This window comes from Poecilia latipinna, unplaced genomic scaffold (genome assembly GCF_001443285.1).
Source record: "Poecilia latipinna isolate Pla-1442-1.1 unplaced genomic scaffold, P_latipinna-1.0 Scaffold491, whole genome shotgun sequence".
Lineage (NCBI taxonomy): Eukaryota > Metazoa > Chordata > Actinopteri > Cyprinodontiformes > Poeciliidae > Poecilia > Poecilia latipinna.
In genome coordinates, this window is record NW_015113107.1 from 17,628 (window position 1) to 43,287 (window position 25,660).

General features: G+C 37.3%; 1 protein-coding gene across 3 annotated transcripts in view; it reads left to right on the forward strand.

The window, feature by feature from the left end:
* The window catches only part of map3k15 (mitogen-activated protein kinase kinase kinase 15), a 36,767-nt gene that overhangs the window by 4,727 nt on the left and 6,380 nt on the right, over positions 1–25,660 (forward strand). The window contains exons 2-27 of one of the 3 annotated variants that reach the window (XM_015039961.1): positions 4,790–4,929; positions 5,102–5,125; positions 5,381–5,458; positions 7,626–7,819; positions 9,566–9,734; positions 9,843–9,949; positions 10,571–10,741; positions 10,821–10,933; positions 11,977–12,136; positions 13,069–13,219; positions 13,796–13,903; positions 14,070–14,119; positions 14,667–14,762; positions 15,948–16,035; positions 16,114–16,247; positions 17,305–17,432; positions 17,550–17,680; positions 18,468–18,573; positions 19,866–20,023; positions 20,105–20,288; positions 20,393–20,567; positions 21,193–21,367; positions 22,205–22,390; positions 22,635–22,740; positions 24,027–24,267; positions 24,427–25,177. In XM_015039961.1, the coding sequence (XP_014895447.1) occupies positions 4,790–4,929; positions 5,102–5,125; positions 5,381–5,458; positions 7,626–7,819; positions 9,566–9,734; positions 9,843–9,949; positions 10,571–10,741; positions 10,821–10,933; positions 11,977–12,136; positions 13,069–13,219; positions 13,796–13,903; positions 14,070–14,119; positions 14,667–14,762; positions 15,948–16,035; positions 16,114–16,247; positions 17,305–17,432; positions 17,550–17,680; positions 18,468–18,573; positions 19,866–20,023; positions 20,105–20,288; positions 20,393–20,567; positions 21,193–21,367; positions 22,205–22,390; positions 22,635–22,740; positions 24,027–24,267; positions 24,427–24,460 (3,407 nt within the window). In that variant the 3' untranslated portion in view covers positions 24,461–25,177. Of the gene's footprint in view, positions 1–4,789; positions 4,930–5,101; positions 5,126–5,380; positions 5,459–7,625; positions 7,820–9,565; positions 9,735–9,842; positions 9,950–10,570; positions 10,742–10,820; positions 10,934–11,976; positions 12,137–13,068; positions 13,220–13,795; positions 13,904–14,069; positions 14,120–14,666; positions 14,763–15,947; positions 16,036–16,113; positions 16,248–17,304; positions 17,433–17,549; positions 17,681–18,467; positions 18,574–19,865; positions 20,024–20,104; positions 20,289–20,392; positions 20,568–21,192; positions 21,368–22,204; positions 22,391–22,634; positions 22,741–24,026; positions 24,268–24,426; positions 25,178–25,660 lie in introns of those variants that run through there. The other 2 variants (XM_015039959.1, XM_015039960.1) reach the window with 2 other exon arrangements.

Below are 25,660 nucleotides of genomic sequence, written 5' to 3' on the forward strand. Positions count from 1 at the left end.
AACAAGGTCTGCGTCAGGTGCTGGGGAACCAGAGCACCTTGATGAAAAATGGGCTACTGGAACAAGACGGAAAATATATATACATACATATATATTGTAGTGACTTTTGGAACTCAAAGATTTTCTTGTTTTTATTAGAATTTTTTTTTTAGATTAATATCAAAATTCCTTAGTTTTCTTTAGCACATGTTTGAGTTTTGAAACTCAGAAATTAAGAGTTTCNTAATTTCTTACTTTTTAAAATAATTTTCTCTTTTTCCTTAGAACTTTTCTGAGATTAATCTAGAAAATTCTGAGTTTTTTCTAGCACGTTTTTGACTTTTTAAGCTCAGAAAATTCCATGTTTTTCCTTAAAAAAAAAAATTCTGCAATTGATCTTAAAATTTCTTTTTTTTCATGAGAATTTAATCTTTCTGATGAAAACCACCCCAGAAATGAGCAGAACTCTGGGTTCTACACACCCTGGAGATCTGGAAATTTATTTTTGTTCATGAGAAGAAAAAGAAGAATGGAGAAAAGTGCTCTGTTTTCTCCCACCTATTCATCGATTTATTCATCCATCCATTCATTTGCCCACTTATCTTTCTGTCTATCCATCAGTTCCTGCATGGAGGAACTGATGGATAGACAGTTATTGACTTAACTTAGCCATCCATTCATTTATTTAGCCATCCATCCATCTAGGGCTGCAACTAACATTGTCTTAGTAATAAATTGTTTTATTAATCATTCTGATGATTAATCCAGTAATTAGATAAAAAATGGCAGCATTCTGCAGATTTTCACTTAAGCATATTTTTTACAATCCTAAAAATACATACAAAATGCAAATAAACATATAATTCATTTTGCTTTTTAAAAATTAAGAAAATTAACATTTTATTGTCTAAAATACAGAAGCATAGTGAGCGTTTGATCATTTGTAGCAAAATATGCAAAGTAAAGTCAATAATTCCTCAGTATTGATGAAATACTTATTCCATTGGCAGATTATTTCACATACAACAAGACATTTGTCCCATTCTATAAGTGAATAATCTGCCAATGGAACTAGTAGTTCTTCATAAATATTAATGAATTATTGACTAAAACAACCACTTATATCTTGCTGAAAAGTTACTTGTCAGTTTTTGTCTTATTTTAAGTGTAATAAGACATTTGCACTAGAAGCTAGATTAAACATACTTGGTAAGATTTTTTAAGATTTTGTGTTATTTGGTTCTACAAACCAAATAACCTCTGTCTTCTCAATACTGTGCTTCCTGTCCAATATATTCTCATCTCCCAGTGATGCTACTAATTCGGCCACCCTTAAGTAAACAGAATTAACTCTTCACCCAGATTCTCACTTTCATTCACGTGATTCCCCACTCTGTCTTCAAAGATCTACACAGTGAAATCAGAGCTGCTCCTAATTGACAGCTATTTATACCCTGTGATACTGTCCACACCTCTACTGCAGACAGCGTGGCCACAGATACAAGGTTTAGTTACACAGGCTCCAAGAACTGATAGTAAGATGGTAAATCTCCATGGGATAAGCTCAAAAAATAAATCAGTATCATGTGGCGATTCAAAGGTGACCTGTTGTGCTTCCTTGAACAGGCTAGCATGGGTCGATAATTTATACAAAATATATTCATTACATTTTTGCACAAAAATCATTCTTAGACAGTGAGATTTTAGTCTGCTCAGTTCTGCATTTTTTGTTTACGTCCGCACACGAAAATGGCTGCAAACAGATGCGCAATTATACAACTGTACCTCTTTGATAAGCAGAAGTAGAGCCTTCTGCACAACCAATAAGAATGCAGCAAGTGGTTTCTGAATAGTAAGTGAACAACCAAATATTTGTCTTTTCCAGCAGCCATTGTACAGGGAAAACAGCAGTAAAACCAGCTGACCAAATGTTCTGGAGCTCAACTTCAGTTGTTAGGTAACGGGCTGAGCTTTACTAGGGTTGCTAGGTAACTGGACAGTGCCTGTCAAATGTGACTTCACAATTGGGATTCTTTTGAAACGGCTAATTTTCCAGACACCATAAAGCATTAACTTAGCTGAGTCGCAAATGGAAGTACAAAAACGTTGCAAAATGTGAATTTTTCGTAACGGATCCCCAAGGATGGGAAAAGATGAGTCTTCCCCCATGGTAGATTCTGACCTGTCAGAGCACGTTAACGTAGACATGATTAACCGCCTGAACAATGCTTCTGTTGAATTTCTTAGTAAGCAGCGACAGAAAGCCAGGAAACGTTTATCCTACTGTAAATCTGTGGACCTGGGCTGAACTTAGTGTTTGATTATGAATCTTCAGCCAAAGAGACAGTATCTTGGGTAAGCCCTTCTTTGATGAAGAGAAGGAAAACTGAAGGGAGCGATGCAAAACAGGGAAGGACGTTAAAAAGGCCCCTTTTTTTTTATTAAAAATATTTCAGGTTGTCCATCGCGTATTCACAGTTCATTCGCAGATTTTTCTGTGGAATTTTCTTGGAATTATTTGTCAAATATTTGCAGCTTTCATCATAGAAAATATCTAAAATATTGGAAAGTACATGCTAGTTGACACACTATTGGGTGGTGTTTTCAAATCAGCCAATCCAGGAGCCACATTTATATTACAGACAGAAAATCTGTGCAGAGAGCTAAAGATAAAGGCAACCTTAAAAACTCAGAGATAATCTCCAAATATAAAAATCAATGAAAAAAAACTGGACAGCTATTGTAACAAAGATTTGTTTGTTGCAATGCCAATAAATATGTTTTTATTAATTAGTAAAATCGCAAATAATTTATGATACATGCTTTTAATGAAAGCTTTACATTTAATTTTAAGTGTGGAAGTCGTTGGCAGATTGTTCTTATTAATTTTGCCTGTACATGAAAGCATGTCTGCATGTTTGTTCTTGTCCTCTTCACTCATGCTGCTATAACTTTTCATTTTATCCCTGCCAGGACTTGTGGTTTACATGATTTCCTGGAATCTGGAACAGCCACCTGCTCTAGGAAGGAATCTGCTCATATCTTCACTAAAAAATACACGCTGCTTGTTTGGTTTTTCAGAAAACCAAAAGTTCCCATGGTTGTTGATTAAGTAATCAGAAAAAGCAGTTTCCATTGGTGCTTTAATATGATTTAAGTGGGAAATTAACGACCTGGTGCACTTGCTCTTCACCTGTATGACTACTTCCATATAGGAAAAAATAAGAGTTTTAGTAGTTTTTCTAGTCAGAGTTAACACACTGCCAATGAAATACCTTACAGAACAGAACATGAGAAGAATTTCCAAACTAATTAAAGTTAATCATTCTACAGTACGAAATATTATTCAAGAAAAACATCTAAGACAGTTGTAAATCATTCCAGTTATAACAGGGTTTCTGCAGGTTATGCCAATTGAAATTTAAGACTTTTTAAGACCTGTTAAAGACCATTATGAATGAAATTTAAGACTCTCCACAGAAAATATATAAACTTTGACCAGCCAACTGGCAATAAATTTACCCATGACAGATGCAAAAAAGCTAGCTAGTTAGCTAGTCAGACAGCATGGATATGTTAGCAGTGAGTTAGCGGTAGCCTCAACTCTCAGTGTAGATGTCTGAGTGTGACTCAGACTTTTGCCTGACAGAAAAGTTCCATGAGAAAAACATAATAATATACGTTATTCATAGCTCCTAATTTAAGACCTATAAATAACGCATTTAAGTCCAACTTGATTTTTTAAAACAAATTCAAGAAATTTTATGGCCTTAATTTTAGAGGTATTAATTTAAGACTTTTTAAGGATGCGAAAACAAGTTCAGCTGAGACCATGTAACAGAGAATGTAAAAACACTCAGACTGACCTACGTTAGCATGCTAACAGTTGAATGTCATGCTAGCTCAGCAAGAAAAAGTTCTACATATATCTTTGAAAGGCAGAAGTCAAGCCTCCTGCACAGCCATCAAGGATGCTCACTGGATGGCAAGTCAATAACAACACACTTTTCTTTTCCAGCAGCCTTTGTACACTGCAAAAGAACACAGAATTTTACTAAGTATTTTTGGTACAGATTTAAATGAAAATATCTCAGTACACTTGAAATTATACAGACCTGAATTATAAGTAACTTTTCAGCAGGATTTGGGTGCTTGTTTGAAGTCATTAATGACTTAATATTAATGAAAAACTTCTTGTTTCATTGGCAGATTATTTCACTTATAACATGGGAAAAATGTCTTGTTAAAAGTAAAATCATCTGCCAATGGAACTAGTATGTTGTCATCAATGTCAAGGAATTATTGACTTAAACAAACTCCTAAATCCTGCTGAAAAGTTACTTGTAAGTTAGTTTTGTCTTATTTCAAGTTTACAAAGATATTTACACAAGAAACTAGACCAAAACTACTTGGTAGGATTTTGTGTTTTTGCAGTGTACAGTGCAAAAACACTGTACACTGCAGTGTTTTAAACCAGTTTTAACGCTGGTTTAACAGCGTTAAAACCAGCCAATGAAATGTTCCGGAATCTCAGCTGGGGTTGCTAGGCAATGGCACAGTGCCGGCAGGTTTTGGGTTTTGAAACGACTCATTTTCCAGACACCAAAAAACATTAACTTTTTGCCAAAAAACGGCTGTATGGTTCGTTAAAGCGCCCGAATGGAAATATAAAAACGCTCAAATTGTGAATTTAATCTGGGATCTTACTCAGACCCTTTTTTTTGGCCCAGTTATTTTGGTCGCAGGTTGTTGAGTTGCTAAAAATAAATCAAATTTGTTCTTGTAATCACCTGCTGCCGGCTCGTTCCAGACATTGCGGTCGTTGATATGAGCGACGTGTTTCGGCAGCCGTCGCTGTTTTACCACCTGGGCGTGAGGGAAAGCTTCGACATGGCCAACAACGTCATCCTGTACCACGACACCGACCCGGACACGGCCCAGTCGCTGAAGGTACGCGTGCACACCACTCAGTGTAACCAGAGTGCATGAATGCCATTCCGTCACACCGCCTCAGAACAAAGTGATCCAGGAAGTTATTTCCAGATCTGTGTGTGCTGCACAGCCAGTTCTCCTTACCTCCATGCTCTGAAATACACTCGCTCTTTGTTGTGTTTCTTTGCAGGACATGGTTGCACAGAAAAATACAGTAAGTTTCTGCATGTTTGTGTGATTTATGTGCACACAGTGTTTCCAGGAAAAGCATCCATGACATGTGCAGTCAGTCCTCTGGTGCTGAAATGCATTCAGGAATGCACGTCCACAAGCTTTTCCTTCGTGGAACTGCGCTTCTCTTTCTCACTACATACAGCCGAACAGAGTCCTGACAGCTTGTTAGCAACAGGTTTTTACCAGAAGTTGGTGCTTATTGTACTGTGTTTCTCTGCTTGCCTGTATGGAGTAGGCCAGTCGTCCTCCAGTATTAGGCTTCCCTTGGATTCAGCTGCCTCCAGAATATCGAGGCTCTGGACTGAGAAATAAAGTACGTAACCTGCCTGCAGCAAAGCATGCAGAGAGAGTTCCTCAAAACAGCAACTACTAACAAATGAAGGCCTTGACGATCCAGAGAGGAATGTCAGTAGCTGCATTTCCATTGACCAGATTGCGCAAATTGGAATTACAAAAATAAATTCATTTAATGGAAACATGACAATTTAAAAAAAAAAAACAAAGTTTTTTTGATTAAAGGTTTTAGGGCTAGAACAGTGTTTCTCAACCCTGGTCCTCACCGCCCCCCTGTCCTGCATGTTTTAGGCATTTTCCTTCAGCCACACCTGAATTGTATCTCTGGGTGATTAACGGGCTTCTGCAGTTCTTGATGGTCATGCAACCATTTGAATCAGCTGTTCTGGAATAGAGGCACATCTAAAACATGCAGAGCAGGGGGGCGGCGAGGACCAGGGTGGAGAAACACTGGGCTAGAATGAGGTGGATGAGTGTATTTCACAAAACTATGTACAATAGAAATACTTTTTTTTGTATCACACAAGTCATGTGATCAAGTACCCGGATGTTACTACTGGCAGAAACTATGAAGAAGACGACAACAGGAAGTGGTTGGAGGATGATGGCACAGCATAATTTTTTTAAAGATTTATTGCGTGAACAAACTTATTCACATATGATTTTACTTTCAGTTACATTCTGTAGCTTTAATGTCAGAATCCAAGAGGTTGCCATGTGGGATACCACAGGGCTCCGTTTTTGGACCTCTTATTTTTCTTTTATTTAAGTTCCCCCTATACCAGACAGTCAGGCAGTGCCAAGACATGTCCTTTTATTTCTATGCTGATGATATTTAGATCTATTGTTCTATTAAGCCAACTGAAAATCTAAAAGTGTCCTCCATGAAGAACTGTGTCCATCATATGAAACGGTGACATTTTTTGGAGCTGTCAAATGAAACAATTTCTAGGTGTGATTCTCTCAAAACTGCATGTTATGTGTTTGTAAAAGGAAGACCTTAACAGTAAGAAACATCATATCATTCCAGTTTTAATTTCTTTACATTGGCTACCATTTTAATAATTTTTAATCCTTTCTTTTAAAGCCTGTTGCCAATCCTTTAGAGCGGTACATTACCTCCATCTTGCCGCTGTTGTGACTCTGTTCATTCTTTTAAGAAGCATCTAAAGACCAATTTGCTCAGAGTGGCTTTTAATCAGTTTTATTCTCCTTTTATGTCTTATTTTCCTCTGGTGTTTTGTGTTTCTGTGGTTTTAACCCCCATAACGCTTTTGCATGTTTATTGAGGAACTCTGATCTGAAAGGGGCTTTATCACCCGACTGTCCATTTCTGTGTAGAACATCGTTAGCATGTTGGAACTCCTTCTTTTCTTAGCCAATAGTGTTCGACATGTGCTGATTTATGGCTCCATGTCCAGACATGCAGCGGCGTGTTACATACGTTCAGAAATGTCCAGGTTAAATTTGGTTTGCCAGTTCAGGCAGCTGATGAAGATCCACATTTAAAAACAATGTGTGGGTGAAATTTTCACTGGTGCCAGGTGAGGTGCAGTATAAAGTATTCATCAAGGTTTTTACTTTTAGTTTAATTTAATAAATTCATATAAATTTCTTTAAATAAAGCAAGACAAAGCTACATCCTGTTCTTGTTGTTAAAAAAGACAAAAAATCATAAAAAGATGAAAGATTTATCCCTTTTTTTAATATCCCAAACCTGCAGTTTTAAGAAACTTTTTGTGTTTTAAATCTACAATAATTTACTAATTTACTCGTCGTCAGAATATAGGAATACTCTGCTTAGTTTGTTGTTTATTTGGCAGATAAAAATGAAAAATGTAAATAGTGTTTGCAATTATAATTAAGAAGAAAAATACTAAAAATTTTGTGGCTTCATTGTCCAAAAGTTTGAATACCGCTGGCTTAGCGTGGTGCTAGTTGAAATGAGGGTTTGTTTGGGTTTTTCAGAGCCAACCTGCTGATGATGTCATGATGTTTCTCTGATCCCCGTCATTAATTACCCTCTAATCTCCCCTCCGTCTATTGTTCCTCCACCTGGGAGTCCCTTCACACCTGCCCTCTGTGTGTTTACCTGCACTGTAACTCTATTACATCTGCATTTGCAGGTTTTTGAAAGTCTGTGATATCCTTGTTATCTTTTAAACATCCTCCCTCTCTTCCTCCAGGCTTCCAGCGGTAATTACTATTTCATCCCGTACATTGTGACTCCTAACCATGAGTATATGTGCTGTGAGAGCGATGCACAGCGCAGGGCTAGCGAGTACATGCAGCCCAGCTGGGACAACTTGTTGGGGCCGCTGTGCGTCCCCTTGACAGACCGCTTCACCAGCCTCCTGAAGGACATCCATGTGACATCATGGTGAGACAGGAACAAAAACACTTCTCTCCTACAATTATAATAAACAGCTGCACTCAAAAGATATCTTTATACAGTAAGTTTGCACAAACAAAATGGTATCAGAGGCCAGAATTCACAATATCCATGCTATAAAGTACCTCTGTGGCGCATTTGAAATTGATGTTTACAAATCTCCTCAAACCAGTTGGACTGAGCTTGATGTCTTTTGCTGAGGAAGAACAAATATTTCAGTCAAAAACTGAACACATATTATCCTAAAAGCAATTAACTTTAAAAGAACATGTAACAGTTTATTTTAAAACAATATTTCATCACAAGAAGCCCAACTTAGGCATTTTTATTGATATTGCATCAGGAAAAGTTAAACGGCATGAATTCCTATTGTCTGCTGCTGCAATAAAGGTAAACAATGATGCTAACTAGCCATTAGCTTTAGCCCAAACTCATTTTTAATTTGTGCCCCATTAAGATCATGAATGTCCTGAAAGGGTCAGTTGTGGCAGAATCTACCGATAAAATTAACTGTTAATAATCTGTCAAAATTTTGTCGTTTTCTCTACGTTTAATGAGTACTTCTTAAAATGTAGCAATAACATTTAACATATTTTCACATTGGTGTAATTTGGTCCTACACAAATGAAAACTGAATTGATTTGACTGGTAAAATAATATTTAAGCGCAAAACTGTTACCTAAAGTTCAATGTGTATGGTGAAGGGCCACATAAATAGTTATGGCGTGCCAGATTTGGCCCACGGGCCTGGAGTTTGACATCTTTACTTTAGCCTGTGGGAACAACCTGTCTGTTGTTATTCAAAGGTGCTAAGACAGTTTTCTACATTAGGTAAAAGTAACAAATTATAAGTTCTCAAATAAATCCTACTTCCAAAAATCTGAAATATGCCTTTACATTTTTGTTTATTTTTACACTTTGTGTATTGATTATGTGATAAACACAACTATAATGGCTGTTTTTCTGCAGCTAAACTTTGGTAATGTTCTGAAAAAGTTAATGTAAATAAAATGAACCATCATTGTTGAGAATCAGTCCCTATGGTCATAATGGGTGTGTTTTGTTTACATGTTTAACTTTGATTTTATTGCCACCTACTGGTACCTTTAGGGAATGTCTGCGTTCTTGTCTGAACAGACATTTTTATTTCAAAGAAAGCAGTTAAGACAGTTAACCCATGTATTCGTAGGAGTTAACAGCCAAAAATGCCCATGAGCAGCTAAACTCTATGAATACTTTAGACATGCTCTAAAAACTGTCCATTTTAATAGTTCAAACGCCAAATATACGTCAATATGTAACGTGTCTTCGCACTACCGCAGAATCTAAGCTAAGATCAACGTCTTTCTTATCCGCCACTCTTCGGAGTTCAGCCAATCAGCACCAAACTAAAAGATACGGCGCTCCTGGATTGGCTGCTTTGCAAACGCCAGCCAATAGCGTGTCAAGTAGCATTGTAGCTAGGTACATCAGCTTTCCAATCTGCTTTTTCTTTCGAATGATTTAGATATGCTCGACGAAAACAAAATTAAACAGGCGGATTTTCCACAAATAATTTGGAGTTACCTTCTAAAGCAAAATCTACAAATACTGAACCGGGAATAGGCGACGGTCCACTGTGTTCACAGTTGAAGTTTTCGCTTCCCATTTCAGTTGAAGCGAAATTTATCCGCCATTTTTAACTTCACAGAATTTTCACTCGCTCCAATTTCAACCCATTCATCATCTTTTCAGCGCATCTTTTAAGGACACCTTGCTGAATGACATCAGGAAAGCCAGGGAGAAGTACCAGGGAGAGGAGCTGGCCAAGGAGCTGGCCCGAATCAAACTCAGGATGGACAACACTGAGGTCCTAACGCAGGACATCGTCATGAACCTGCTGTTTTCCTACAGAGACATACAGGTACTAAAATGACAACATGCGGAATTTAATCTTCTTTGAAAATAAATTGTTGTGTAGGGAAGTTTTTTTTTTTTTACCTGGTTATGTTTGTCTTAAACTGATAAACAGGATTATGATGCTATGGTTAAGCTTGTGGAGACTCTAGAGACGCTGCCTACTTGTGATCTGGCAACCCAACCGATGATCCAGTTCCACTACGCCTTTGCTCTCAATAGGTAAACAATTATTGCTTTTCTTTGGTGACGAAATAGTAAAAACTTTACTAAAACTATTTTTTGTATTCTCTGTAAGCATTACTTCTGTTTTAGTTTGGTTTATTGTGACTTGTTGGAGCATTAAAGACCAGACTGAGATGCAGAAAATTCAAGCTTCCTATACAATCTGGAGAAGTTTTGATTTATTTTGAAGTTCTTAAAAATACAGTAGTGCCTCAGAAAAAAGCAAACTTCCTTTTAATCAGAATTTTTTACTTTAATCTCAGAATTCTGACTCATTTTTATTATATTATCAATGGTTATTGTCATGTCTTCCTATTTTTTTCCATTTGCCACTTTGCTGATGACACTGGTAAATTTCCAGTAAAGGATAAATTGTTTTTAAACTGGTTACCTAGTGATTTTTTTAAATGTTTTTTTATCCCATTATTTAAAACATCACTCCAACAAGTGATCCATCTACTAACCTTACATAATATTATCTACTTACAAACCGATTACTATAACATACTCCAAATTATAATTCAGAGTATGATTCATTAAGATTTTTTGAAAGTAACAGTAAGTTTCAGGAATCTCACCTGATCAGACTTTTATATTTAAGAGTGTGAATGTTTGCAGGAGGAACAGTCCTGGAGACCGGGAGCAGGCTCTCAGAGTGATGCTCCAGGTGCTGCAGACGAGCGAACATCCCGCCCCGGACATGTTCTGCCTCTGTGGTCGGATCTACAAGGACATTTTCCTCGACTCGGACTGCAAAGACACAGTAAACAGAGATAATGCCATACAGTGGTGAGAAGAGACTCATTTTGAAAGTGGTTCTCTTTTCTTTATTAGTCAGTTTATATGTTTTGTTTTGTTTCGCCTGCAGGTACAGGAAGGGCTTTGAACTGCAGCCCACTCTCTACTCTGGCATTAACCTGGCTGTCCTGCTCATCGTCGCTGGCCAGCAGTTTGAGAGCTCCATTGAACTGAGGAAAATAGGTGACATGAAACCCCTTTCACTTCTTTGCTAGAGTCACAGGATCTGTTGATTTTAAGCATTCAAGTTTTTTTCAAAAGCTGTTTGTCTTTGATGGCAGTTTTTTATTTGTATGGATGTTCTGCTGTGTTTAAAATTGTTTGTTAGACTCTTTACGTTTTTGGATGCAAAAGACAGTCACTAACTTGACAATAAGATGATTTTCACTAATTTTACAATTATCTGATTTCAGTTTGCTGTACATAAATGTGGTGAATGTCATGAATGTTATTTACCAACAGAAAGTCACAGTTATTTTAGTCATAATGTGTCGTATTTTAAAATAGTCAATCGCTCCAAATAGGGAACCAAGATTAAAAAAAAGTAGAGCAGTTGTCTTTCAATTTTTACAATTAAATTACATTATTAGAGTAAAAATAACTTTAAGACTATCTCCACAATTGGTCATAAATATAAAGAACAAGGACAATTTAAAGTTATTCATATTTTTTCTATTTAAATATGTTATTTTACCATTTGAAACGATAAATATATTTTACAACTGGTTTGGCTTTAACAGTTTTAAAATGTGTCTATTTGAACTTACCGTTTTCTCTAAAGCAATAAAAGATGTAATTAAAATATTCTTTTTATAGCATTTCTACATATTTCTACACAAATTTAAGTTTAGCGTCAAATTTGTGTATTTAAAAACTTGTTTTAGAAAAAAATATATATAATTGGAATATTTATAAAATATCTATCTTCCACCATTTCCACTTAAGGGCAAATTAATACATTTTAATTGTATAACAAGCTGGTTACCAAAGTTAGGTGAAGCACAAATTTCTCTTTAGAAATTCATGTATAACTCAATCTCAATTTATTAATGTAAAATTCTTCAAAAGTATCATTTGTTTTGATTTTCTTGTGTTTCATAAATAGAGCTGTCAGGGTGAAAGTGATCAGCATAAAAACATTTAATTTGGGCTAAATCAAAGCTGTGTTGTAGTGTCTTTTTCTCAGCAGATGAGTGGTTTTATTAACTGTTTATTTTTGTTTTTAGGTGTGAGATTAAACAGCCTGCTGGGGCGTAAAGGTTCCCTGGAGAAAATGAACAACTACTGGGACGTGGGCCAGTTCTTCACTGTTAGCATGCTAGCTAGCGATATTCCCAAAGCGACTCAAGCGGCTGAGAAGCTGTTCAAACTGAAGCCACCGCTATGGTAGAGCCTCACATGACAATAGAAACACTTAATCTGGTTTCCATTTTCTATATTCAGAGTTTCCTCGTGTACAAACATTTCTGGTCGCAAGTTTGGTGAGGAGGAAAATGGTCAGGAAAATGCTAACAGTGTCAAAGTTTTTTAAGCTAACATCAATGGAGGGAGTTTTTTGAAAAAAAAAAAAATTTGTGGATCTTCAACAAACTTTTTAAAATATGCCTTTTAAAAACTACAAGCTCAGAAGTGGTTTAATTAAATCACTGTAACAGTGATATAGCAGTTACTATATTTGTTATGACTGTGTTTAGGGCCATTGTAGATAGAAAAACCAGCAGGAAAATATTTCTGCCAAAAAACGTGGAAATTTTAAAATTAATCTCAGAAATTTTCTTTTAAAAAAAGAGACATTTCAGAGCTCCAAATGTTGACATTTTCTAAAAAACAACAAAAAAAGGAAATTTCTGATCTCCAAAAGTTGAAAATTTGAGAGAAAAAACTCAAAAACTTTAAAATGAATCTCAGAAATCTTTAAGAAAAATCATGGAAGTTTCTGAATTAAAAAAGTCAAAAATGTTAAACTTTTGAAACTCAGAAAAGTTTTTTTCTAGAAAATTTCTGAGATTTATCTTTTTTTTTTTTTTAAATCACATTTTTGACTTTTCAGGCTCAGATATTTTTCCTTTTTTTGTTGTTTGTTTTTTGCTGTGTACAATGCCCCTGATACGCTGTTGTAGTTAAAGGATATCAAATTATTTAGTTTTTGTAAAACGTGTCGTATAGGCTTTGGAGCTTCTAGCTTCTACTGTGGCTCTTAGTTTCGCCACTAGATATTCTATAACCAACATTTTGAGGATAATGGCATGCATTCAGAGGAGATTACTGATGCTCACTGGCCTCATTAATTTTTGATTTGTTTAATTGTTTCCTCTCAGGTATTTGCGGTCAGTGGTGCAGAACCTGCAGCTGATCCAGAGGTTTAAAAAGCAGGCGGTGGAGCATTCCCCCCAGAGAGAACGACTCGACTTCTGGATGGACATCATCGTGGAGGCGACTCAGGGAACCACCAAGAGGCTGCGGTTTCCTGTACAAACAACTGATAAATAAACTTAAAATACACACATTCTGATATTTAAGTTTGAGATATTAAGGTCATTATAAATAAAGTTGGTTATTGTTGTTGTAATCCCTACGCGGCCTAACTGTGTAGATTTTTAAAATTACAATGAAGTATTAGGGCAAGACTGAGAAAAAAATGTGAAAATAAAGTTACAAGAATAAAGTCTTAACATTAGAAGAATAAAATCATAGTATTGCTAGAATAAATTCAAAATGAAAAGAGAATAAAGTCATAATTTACAAGTTTACTTTTGTAATATTGACTTTATTCTCTGATTATTTTGACTTTATTCTGATATTTTAAACTTTATTCTCATTCCACTTTATACTTGCAATATTACAATACATTGATATTGTATGTAGTCATACTATTTTGAGAATAAAGTCATAATTTTGCAAGAATAGTTGTAAAAATATGACTTTAGTCTCATATTGTTTTGACTTTATTCTTGTAATTTAATTTTAAACATTTTCTTAGTGTGTCATTTAAAATAACATAATAAATCCTAATATTTTTGTGTGTTTTCTTTTGTTATTTTGCAGGTTTTGATTTTGGAGCCAACTAAAGTTTACCAGCCTTCCTATGTGTCCATAAACAACGAAGCTGAAGAGAAGCATGTTTCCATCTGGCACGTCTCTCCTGTTGAGAGCGTAAGAATCACATATTTTAAACGATCACTTAAAAGTTCATCACTTGGTGAAATTTGTTGTTTTTTGCTGAATTACCATACACTTTGGTTTCAATATGTGTTTACTTCAGTTTCAGTTATTTTTTATTTCAGCATGAATTCTAAATTAAATGTTTTAAACTCCACAGAAGGGAATCCATGAGTGGAACTTCACTGCAACGTCCATTAAAGGCATTAGGTAGGTAAAAACACAGTTAATTCATGAGCAAGATGACTGTGGTTGTTTTAATTTTACACTGAAACTCCAAAAATAACACTTATTATTATAGATTGCCTTTACAAGAGAAAGCAGCCTCTTAGTTTCAACACATGCATCCTGGAAATGTGTGAATAATTTCCAACCTGTGTGAACTGAATGCTGATTTTGCCACCTGGAGCTGCAGGTTTAATTTCAGGTTTGGTCATCCTGCCATGTGACCTAACCGCCTTACAATCCCCTCCTGCATTTTTAAAACAGCAGCTACATAAGTAGTGCAACCTGAGACGCTGCTAAAACATCTATAGATGGACTCAGAGTGAAGTAACAGAGAAAACATGACTCATGATTGTTAATCATGAGTCAAGGTCAATTTCTTCTCTTTGCTGCTGCAAAAAATAAAAAAATCTGACACAAATTAAGAGTTTAATACCCTCCCCCCCATGTGTTTTTCTCCCACATTATCCTTGTTTTTCTTGTATTTTTGAACTGATGCTTAAATTACATTTTCTGTTCGCTTCGTTTGCAGTATTAGCAAATTTGACGAGCGCTGCTGCTTCCTTTACGTCCATGACAACTCTGACGACTTCCAGATCTATTTCTCCACCGAGGAGCAGTGCGGTCGGTGAGGACACACACCTCTAGATGTGTCTGTGTAGGTGTTTGTGTTTACAGAGCATGTGCAACCTTTGCAGTACTTTTAAACCTCTACCCAAAATCTTAGCCAGACTTTTTGTAATCTGTTATGATGGTTAAAAAAATTATTTTTTTTAATTTTGGACTGCACAAATTTTATTTCAGATCTTTTGTCAATTCAGGTTTGAGGCCCCAAAAACACTTCAGAGCGTTTAAAGTAATTTCTTTAAAACAGTGTAAATGCAAATCTTTTTTTAAAAAAAATCTTAAATTCATATATGTAAAATTAAGGCCTTAAAATGTCTTAAATTAAATGAAAAAACAAGAAGTTGGCCTTAAATACATTAATCCCAGGTCTTAAATAGTGTTGTGATAATACAATTTAATCTCATATTTTATGTAGTTTTATTTTTTCTCTATTCTACTGTCTTTTGTGACTCAAGGCATTTGCGGCTAACGCTAGCTCGCTGTTACCTAATGAGCTAGCTAGTAAAGGTAAAGCTAGCTAGTACTATTTCATCTCATATTCTATGCAGTTTTTTTTTTGTTTTTTTTTTTGCAAGGCTTTTTTGTACCGTCTTCTGTGACTATATGAAGTTGTAACTAGCGCTAGCGTGCTGCTAGCTAACTAGCTACCTAGAAAGGGTAAAACTAGCTAGTCTTTTTATGTCCATCATGAGTAAGTGCAAATTTGTCAGCAGTTGGCCAGATGATGCTCATCTTCGCCATTTTGACTTATTTATTTGCGATTTTCTGTTGTGATGCAGGTCTTAAATTCCTTTCATACTGGTCTTAAAAGTCTGAAAAAGTCTTAAATTTGAGTTGGTGAAACCTGCAGAAATCCAACAGAAACTTTAAAAATCCAGGAAAAAACTAAAGAAAACCTGATGGATGTCAATATTTTACCCCATATCTCTAAGCATCAGTTTGTTAGTTATTTAGCTCTTTTTCTTATTTATACAGCAAATAAATTTGAATATTGTTATAAAAGTGTGATGAACCTCTGAAGCCCTTCCAGTCGAAACCATATGAAGACTGACATGAAAACCTGGCAACCTGAAATCATGAAAATAAGGGAATGAGAGATGACTTCAGTGTTCTGCACTGTATTTTTGTTTTAAACTAGAATCTAAAATAACAGTTTTAATGTGGGTTCATGTGGGGGGTGGATCAGGTTCTGCTCCCTGGTGAAAGAGATGATCTCTGATGGTACAGGGAACGCTGTGGAGCTGGAAGGAGAGGGGGATGGAGACACGCTGGAGGTCAGTCTGTGGCTTCATCACGGTTGTAAAACAATGTTCTGTTGGTGCAAGCAGCTTGTGTTCATGTCTGTGCTTCAGTACGAGTACGACACGGACGAGAACGGAGACCGGGTGGTGCTGGGCCGGGGCACCTATGGGGTGGTGTACGCTGGGAGAGACCTGAGCAACCAGGTCCGGATCGCTATTAAAGAGATCCCTGAAAGAGACAGCAGGTCGGATACCAACAGTAGCTGTTCAAAAATGTTCAAAAAGCTGAATATTTGAAATGTAACTATTGTCAGTAAATCTAAATAAATCTGATATGAAAAGAAGTGATGCACTAACATCGGTATCGGCCGATATTAACCACCAATATTTGTTTTCATGTTATTGTTTTTTTGTTTTTGGTTGTTTTATTTCCAAAGATGTCTAAAAGGTAGAGAAATGTATATCCAGCTCTGGTAAAAGTGAAAAAACTGAAAAGCTCCTGGTTATTCCACCAAATATTAATTTCTGAACTCTTTCTGAGTTAAAACATTAGTATTGTTGTTTCTAAATGAATATTTTCTTGTTTTCTTTGCATTATTTGAGGTCTGAAAATGCTGCATCTTTTTATTTTGACCATTTCTCATTTTCTGCTAATAAGTACAAAAAATTTGCTTGGAATATCAGAGACATGTTGCCAGTAGTTCATAGAATAAAATAACAAAGTTCATTTTACTCAAACATAAACCTATAAAGAATGAAATCAAGAGAAACTGATCATTTTAATTGGTCTCTTAATTTTTTCCAGAGCTGTATATAATGTTTGTAAATATCGGTTATCAGCTATAGAAGCTGATAACCGATATTCTGTTTTAATCTCAGAATATTAAAGCCAGATTTTTTTAATTACTTTTTTGCAGTGGCTCTAATCTTCTTTTGTAATAATAAATGGAAAATATTAGGAATGCACCAAGCCGATCGTAGTCCCCGATTTTACCTGCCGCTGCAAGGTAAAATCACAGCGGCAGTTTGCCATTGCAGGTTGCAATGTTTGTTGGCTGCAACAAACATTGTTGGCTGCAATGTTTGCAGCCAACAATAGTCGCCCCACAATTGCCAACTCAGCGACTGTCCTGCTACATTTAGTGCCACGTCAGGCTTTTTAAAGATTGCTGATCAGCCAGAAAACTGCAATCGGTGCACCTGTAACATTTATGTTTTCTCATTGTATAAAATAAACAGCGCTCTTAATTAAAAATCAAAATGCATTTTGTCTGTTTCTGTTCTTCCTGTTCTGTGATTCAGGTACTCGCAGCCACTTCACGAAGAAATCGCCCTTCACAAGTACCTGAAGCACAGGAACATCGTTCAGTATCTGGGCTCGGTTTCTGAGAACGGATACATCAAGATCTTCATGGAACAGGTGCCTGGAGGTACAAATCTGCACCGCAGAGAAACTGTCGCATTGCCTTGTCAGATCGATTCTTAGGAAGCAAGGCGACCGCTTCAAGCTTCCAGGTTGTTGGACGTTACTAGTTTTTATTTTCCAGGAAGCTTGTCTGCTCTGCTGAGGTCGAAATGGGGACCTTTGAAAGAAGCGACGATCATCTTCTACACCAGGCAGATCCTGGAGGGGCTGCGATACCTGCATGAGAACCAGATTGTCCACAGAGATATAAAGGTGCCAGTAATTAAATACAAAACGGTGATAAATACGGGGCAGCTTCAGCTCATCAGCAGAGAGGAAGGGAAATACAAGCTGATTTTACACAGTGGCAGGTTAATGTTTCCAGTACAAATCTGACCAAAACCTTCTCTGTATTACACTAATGTCGAAAAAACACAATTTCATAATTGCAGTGATTCCATTAAATAAGAAACACAATTGAAATCACACTTGTATATGTTTGTTTGTGTAATAATAAGAAAACAACTGCTTCCTGTTTTCTTCTTCATGGTTTCTGCCAGTAGTAACATCCCATTGCTGGTCATGTGACTCCTGGGAAAAATGTGTTTCCATTGCAGTTTTGCGAAATAAACTATTTTCAAAATGGTAATAAAGAAACTACCTCATCCTAGTGCAAAACTTTTTATTAAAAACCAAAACAGTTTTTTAAATTGACGTATTTCCATTAATCAAAAAAAAAAAAAGTCAAATTGCAGAATTATATGGTGAATGGAAACGCAGCTTCTGTTTCTCTTGTTAACTACTTTTATCTGTCTGAGGAACAGATAAAAGTAGGGTTTTAGTTATTAAACCGTACATGTTTAATAACTAAAGTTATTCTGGTTTAAATTTGATATTAAAGTTTTGAGAAGAACAGTTAATTAACAGACCGAGAACAGTGCCCTTTAATCCGTTACTGATCAAACCGCCTATTTTAGTGCTTAAAAGCCAACAGGAAGCAAAAAGTATTTATTTTAAGGTAAGTAAAACTGGTAAATAACCTTTACTTTATCTTCTGCAGGGAGACAATGTGCTGGTGAACACCTACAGCGGCGTCTTGAAGATCTCTGACTTTGGAACCTCGAAACGCTTGGCTGGAGTAAATCCCTGCACAGAAACGTTTACAGGTAGCCTGCAACGTGATTCTGTTCTAACAGAGGATAGAAAACCAGAAACAGTGAATAGTTTGAATTATAAAGGAATTTATTGGAGGTGAAACATTGTTGATCTGCTAACTTTTTAAAATAATAAACCACAACTGACACCACTCTTTGACATGAAATATAGCGTCTCTAATAAAGACTAACATATGTAAATAATAAAACCTAAATCTTACATATAATCCTGTTTCTTAGAAACATAATAAATTGAGTCAATGCTTGTAGAAAGATCCTGTTTAAGCTGCACTGCAAAAACACAAAATCTTCATTTTTGGTCAAGTTTCTAGTGCAAATATCTTAATATATTAGAATAAAGAAGCTTGATTTGTAATTCCTTAATATTGTTTCAAAAATTACTGGCTCCACTGGCAGATCATTGAATTTATAACAAGAATTTTTTATCTAATACTTTTTAATTCAATAATAAGGAATTATTGATTCAAATTCTCTCTTGAAAAGTTGCTTGTAAGTTAGTTTTGTCTCATTTCAAGTTTACTAAGGTATTTGTGGTACAAACTAGATAAAAAGTACCTGGTAAAATTTTGTGTTTTTGCCGTGTTAGAGAAATATTATTTAGATACAAGTATTTTTTATTTTTACAAAGTAAGCATAAAAAGATAACTGCAGCTAACGTTACTTTAATGTTGAAATAAATCTGTGAAAATGTATCACATTCTTAATTTAAACCCACAAATTGCCTCAGAAACTAAGCAGGCAGTTACACGTTGGGCCACACAGACAGCAATTCAGTCTGCAATAAATAAATGGAGTCATTGAAATGCCTCATGCTCTGAGAGCAAACATCAAATGACCCTCCAGATGTCAAGAGCCTCTATGGAAACACTCAAGCATGCGGCCGTGTGTGGACATACACATTCATTGGCCATCTGGCCTCCTCCTGCAGCCGCAGAGGTGTGTAATTAGATTAGCTAATCAAGCAGAGGCAGAAGGGTGTTTACCTTTCATTAGCGGGTCTGTTGGCCTGCTTATCTGTTTCTGCTGCTCGTCTGACGCGCTTCTTTATGGCGGCTCCTGCAAACCTGCTCTCAACTTTGGGATGCAGGGAAAACTCAAGCAGGAGAAATGGCCGTCTTTCTGTGCTAATTAACTCATCAGGTGTTTGTTTGTTTGTTCACCAACTGCATTAATCACAAACAAAGATGTTCAGATTTAGACCAGAATTAAACCGAATCCGCCCTGAGAGCATCAGTCTCCTGAAATAGACGGTTTTTTAGAAATGTTTGTGTGGTTTGCTGTAGGTACTCTGCAGTACATGGCTCCAGAGATCATCGATAAGGGCCCTCGAGGCTACGGCGCCCCCGCTGACATCTGGTCTCTGGGATGCACCATCATAGAAATGGCCACTGGGAAACCTCCGTTCCACGAGCTCGGAGAGCCGCAGGCAGCCATGTTTAAGGTAGCTGTGTACAGTCACCATCTTTGAGATGTTTCCACTTCCTGTTAATGAAAATGTTTAAAAACTAGCTTTCTGCTGCAGGTGGGAATGTTTAAAATCCACCCAGAGATTCCCGAATCTCTGTCCCTGGAAGCAAAGTCCTTCATCCTGCGCTGCTTTGAGCCCGATCCTAACAAGAGGCCCATCGCTGCCGATCTGCTCAGGGACATTTTCCTCAGGCAAACCACGAAGGGCAAGAAAAGCAAAATCGCCTTCAAACCATCAGGTGGGAGAGAGATAGACAACCTGAACCAGAAAACATTTCCAGAAACACCTGCTACATTTCCATACCCTCATTTTTGATGCTCTCCTGCATGCCTGTGTTTTCAGACTACATCCACAGCGTTTCCATTCCAGCGCAGCAGCAGGGCGAAGCCGCCGGCAGCAGCAGCAGCGAACACGGCTCTGTGAGTCCGGACTGCGACTCCAAACATGACGTTTTCTTCCAGAGGAAGAGAACCTCTGGCTCTGAAAACCTCAAAACCTCCAGCTCCAACTACCTGAGGTGAGGACAGACTCGGGTTACATCACAGAGACGCATTAGACACCAGAAGGTCCACCTTCCTGTAAACTCTAAAAGTGATCGAAAGTTGTTCAAACTTTTTATTATTATTATTATTACCTGTAGTCTTTGGCTGCTTTTTGCCAGGTCTTAAATTTAATTTATGGTGGTCTTAAAAAGTCTTAAGTTGATTTTAACCTGCATAAACCTTGGCACAGTTTGGTTATGAAATGAAAGGTACGGTGTGGTGAACGGACAATTTCATATTCCAGCAGAAACTGTCTGGACTTTTCTTAAAAGTATAAAAATAAAGAATTAAAGCCTGATCCTCACAGGAATTCACCAGCTCCTCCATTCACTGAATAATTGTGCTCATGTTTGGAGGCCAGGTGGCGTCTTTGTGCTCTGCTGCCTTTTACAACATCAATATAACGAAGCTTGATTATTTTGTGATGCTCAGCTGGCGGCTGTGTACACAGGTATCGTGTGTCGTCCGCAGCGCCGCGGGGTTGCGTCCCGCTGACTCATGCTTCCCCTGCACTTCCCTGGGCACACACTGTAGCCAGGAGAGGATTGCATCTGCAAGTAAACTGAAACCGGGTCTGTTGTAAATCATCTTGTCTTGCAGCGTCCCAGACGAGAGTTCGGTCTCAGAGGACCGCAGCGTCCCGCCCTCGCCGGAGGACAGGGACAGCGGCCTCTTCCTCCTGAAGAAGGACAGCGAGAGGCGAGCTATTCTCTACAAGGTCCTGAATGACGACCAGGAGAAGGTCATCTCCAACCTGAAGGAAAACCACATCCAGGTCCGGTGAAACATGAAGCCACATGTGTGAAACGCAAGGCCCGCGGGCCAAATATGGCCCACCGCAGAGCTTTACGGGGCCCAGAGGGACACATAACTGTTGAATGATTAAATAATGTTTTATCAATCAAATGACAGCAACTTTCAATGGAAGGCTATTAGTGCCACAAAAAAGAAAAGTTCAGATTTTTTTCTCAAATTCCTCCAAATTTTGACTTTTTTCCTTAGAATTTACTACAATTATTTTGACTTCTAAGATCAATAATTTGAATTCTGGGGGAAAAAAGAAATTCTGTTTAAAAAAGTCAAAATTCAAAGAAAAAAAAATTTAGAATTCTGAGGAAAAAATGTCAAAATTTGAGACAAAAAAGGTCAAAATTCTGATTTTTTTTTTTTCTCAAAATCGTCCAAATTTTTACTTCTTTCCTTAGAATTTACTACAATTATTTTGACTTCTAAAATCAATAATTTGAATTCTGGTGTAAAAAAATAAATTCTGGTTAAAAAAGTCAAAATTCAAAGAAAAAAATCAGAATTCTGAGGAAAAAAAGTCAAAATTTGAGAAAAAAAGTCAAAATTCTGATTTTTTTTCCTCAAAATTCTGAGAAAAATTCCACTTCTGTGTTGTTCCAACAGAAATAATTTTGACATAAAAAACCATTTTACATAAAAAAGTGCACTTTCTTAAATAGCCACAAGGGGGTGCCACAATCCTTTATAAGAGTTCTGCCATCCAACCCGTTTAATTCATGAAACCAGGCTGTTCTGTGGTGTTTGTTGGTCCGTAGTGAATGTGTTTCGTTGCGTTGTGTTTGTTGATGTGAACTTGTGATTCCAGGGCAGCGAGGAGCTGCTGCTCTCCATGGAGCACATCAAGCAGATCATCTGCATCCTGCGGGACTTTATCCACTCCCCTGAAAGACGCGTCATGGCGGCCACCATCTCCAAACTCAAACTGGATCTGGACTTCGACTCCAACTCCATCAACCAGATCCAGCTGGTGCTTTTTGGCTTTCAGGACTCGGTCAGAACCAGCACAGTCACTGGGATTAACATCAAACATAAACTTATAGAAAATAACGCTTCGTATTGCATTTTTTAAAACACGTGAGGGGCAATAAAAACAGAAAATTAGATAGATGGCTGTGACAGCTGGATGCAATATTTGCTAAGATTTGCTAAATCTGGAATTTCTTGGTTTGTTTAATATTGCAGGCATGTGACATGTTTATATTTTGGACTATTTTGAAAGTCTCTGATGCTCCCAGGTGAACAAGGTTCTGCGAAATCATCACATCAAACCTCACTGGATGTTTGCCATGGATAACATCATCCGCAGAGCCGTGCAGGCAGCCATCACCATCCTCATTCCAGGTGGGAAAATTTAACTCCTGCAGCTTCCTAATGGTGAAATCTAGACATTTCCTCCCTGATATTGCACTAAATCATGTCATATTCTTGTCTGTAGAAGTGAAGAGTCAGTATTTTACCCATCATCAGTGGTTTAAAAGACCAAAATTATCATTTAAGGAAAGTTTTACAACTTACAGTTGACTTTTTAAGTGCTTCATTAGCAGTGAAACTGAAATTATTATTATTAGCATGTCATATTTGGCTGATTAAGCTCATTGGTATGCATCATCACACATGAACTTTACATGAACTGAATGTTTTGCACATTCACCGTGTAGATTTATGCAACAATTCATATTTCCCAGAAGGAAGCTTCATCCCCAATATGAGAATCAATGAGAGAGAAAATTGTTTCCTGTTAAACATTGAAAGATGTTATTTAGTGCTAACAGGATCTTAAGCAGACAGCTAATCAGGCTAATGGCTAACCTGGATAATGTACAACTTTAGCAGCATAGCAAGCTAACAGACACTCGAGCTAATAGACAAACCTGACAATTTCCAACAATAGCAGCAAAGTCTGTTAAAAAAATTACCATCTAAAATCTCTTAGATTAAAACTTGATGCTGACCTGAGGTTGTATAGGAAAGAAGGAAGGAAGGACGGATGGAAGGAAGGAAAGAGGGGAGGAAGGAAGGAAGGAAAGAGGGAAGGAAGGAAAGAGGGAAGGAAGGAAAGAGGGAAGAAAAAGGATCCTTTTCTCTGCTCCTATCAATCAACATCCCAATGTTTTGCAGTTACAAAAAGCAACAACATGAAGCTAAAATGTTAAACAGAAGCTTAAAAACAAGGGAGGTTACATCACTAAGCCAGTGCAAAGACAATATTTGAATAGTGTATCAGGTTTACGTTGGGTTCAGGGATGTAATTGGAGCGAATAAGAGGCTTGACACAACGTCTGTGGGGTTGGGTTGTATTTTTTTATTTAAACTCTGAAACTGGGCAGCTCTTATCTGTTAAGATCAATTCTTTCCTTTGTCTTTGCAGATAAAGCGCCTTGCCCTTATTTTCATTCCTGTCGTTCTTTGGAGACGAATAGAGCAATGAGGAGAAACGGCAAATTCACCATGCAGCTCAGATGAACTTAGTCATTTTAAAATAAACAAACCTTCTGAGTCACGGAAATGTAAAACACTGAAATATTTACTCAAGCTGCCAAACAAGCTGTGATTGATTGATGCCGCAGGTGAAATATGTTGGTTTTATGGCGTAACATTTGACTTCGATGGCTGATTTTGACCTGCAGAGCTGCAGACCCACTTTGGGCCAGCCTCGGAGTGTGAGGGGGCGGAGAAGGACGACGAGGTGGACGAAGAGGAGGCCGTGTTCGGTCCCGTTTTAGCTCCAGCCTCGGACGACCCGGGCACCACGCCGGACCCCGTCCTGAGCAGCACCAACACGCTGAACTCCAGCCACACCCAGGAGCATCAGCGCTCGCACGCTCCGCTCGGCGCCCAGCTGGGGCGGCTCAAGCAGGAGACCAACAGGTACGCACAGAAAGACGCCTCAGGTTTCGCAATGAGCTTCAAATGAGGTGGAAATGACAAAATGTCTGTCGAAACTTTTAACGGAAACTTCCAGATAATCTCAGGCCGGTAATATGAGAAAAATGCTTATCTAACGCAGAATGTGAAGGTCAAGCGTAGACAGCAAACACGCCCAGAAGCAGCTCAGTCATGAGATGCAGTGTGACGCACACAGCCGGCCCAAGGCATACGTGAGCTAAGCAGCTGTTTAGCGCCCCAACACAATGAGGGGGCCTCCCAAAAGCGTCATTTCATTTTACTTTGTAGTGATAAACTGCATGTTTTCCACATTTTTATCACCGAATTTTACAAACAAGTTATTAAACTTGCTAACTTGTTTACTGTAAATTCAGTGTCTGTGTAGGCCTGTCCCAATAAGCAATACATCGATTAATCGCTTGATCCATTTGCATGATTTACCGTGCAGATGTGTGTCTGTGTCTGGTAAATTTTTGGTTAAAGCCCATCCTCCTTCAGCTGCATCATTTTATGCACCAGGACACAAATATTTGTCTTTTCCAGTTTCGCAAACAAGATTCATGAGTTTTTAGTTGTGTTGGAGAACGGGAAAAACTTCCTAGGAATGTTTTTAATTACGTCTTGGTACATTAAAAACCTGAAATTGAGTGCATCGAGTATCAACGTGGTATTTGGAATAACGACAAAAACAACAAAGATTGTATCCTTTAAACACTATGACAACTTTGTAATGAAAGAGGACAGTTTTGATTTCGTCAGGATGTGCAGAAGGTATAATTAACATGTCAGCACCATAAGGTGGCAGGAAGAACTAAAAATGTTTCTCCTGTTCTGACTGACGCGACGCCGACGGAGAGAACCAGAAACTTTTCCCCCCAGGACTTTTAGAAACAGTCGAACATGAAAGATTCGCTCAACCGTTTGTTCGTGTCTTCCAAAGTTTAAATGTTTTTTCTAAATGTATCAAATTTTAGTTATGCCTTAAATTTGTACCTGCTGTTTCTGCAGACTTTTTATATTGTATTTGTTTGAAATTCATGATACTAAAGCCTAAAAAAGTTCAATATGTTGGATTTTTTCCTTCTCTGCAGACCTCCAGTTCTGCAGAATAAATACTTTTGTGTTGTCTAAAGTCATTTAATATTTAATATTAGGTGAGTTATCAGTTTAGCCTACCTAAGCCATTTGTTGTAATTCATGTAATGTTAAACTTCCATCACAATCATCTCAAACAGTTTCAAAATGAACTCTTTAAAGCATCAAACTTCCTTGTCCTTCATTCAGATTCAAACTGAATGTTAAATAAATGTCTGAATGTTCAGAGGAAATTAAAGGCTCACTTTTCTTTTGGTTGTGTAATATTTGTTGTGCTTCT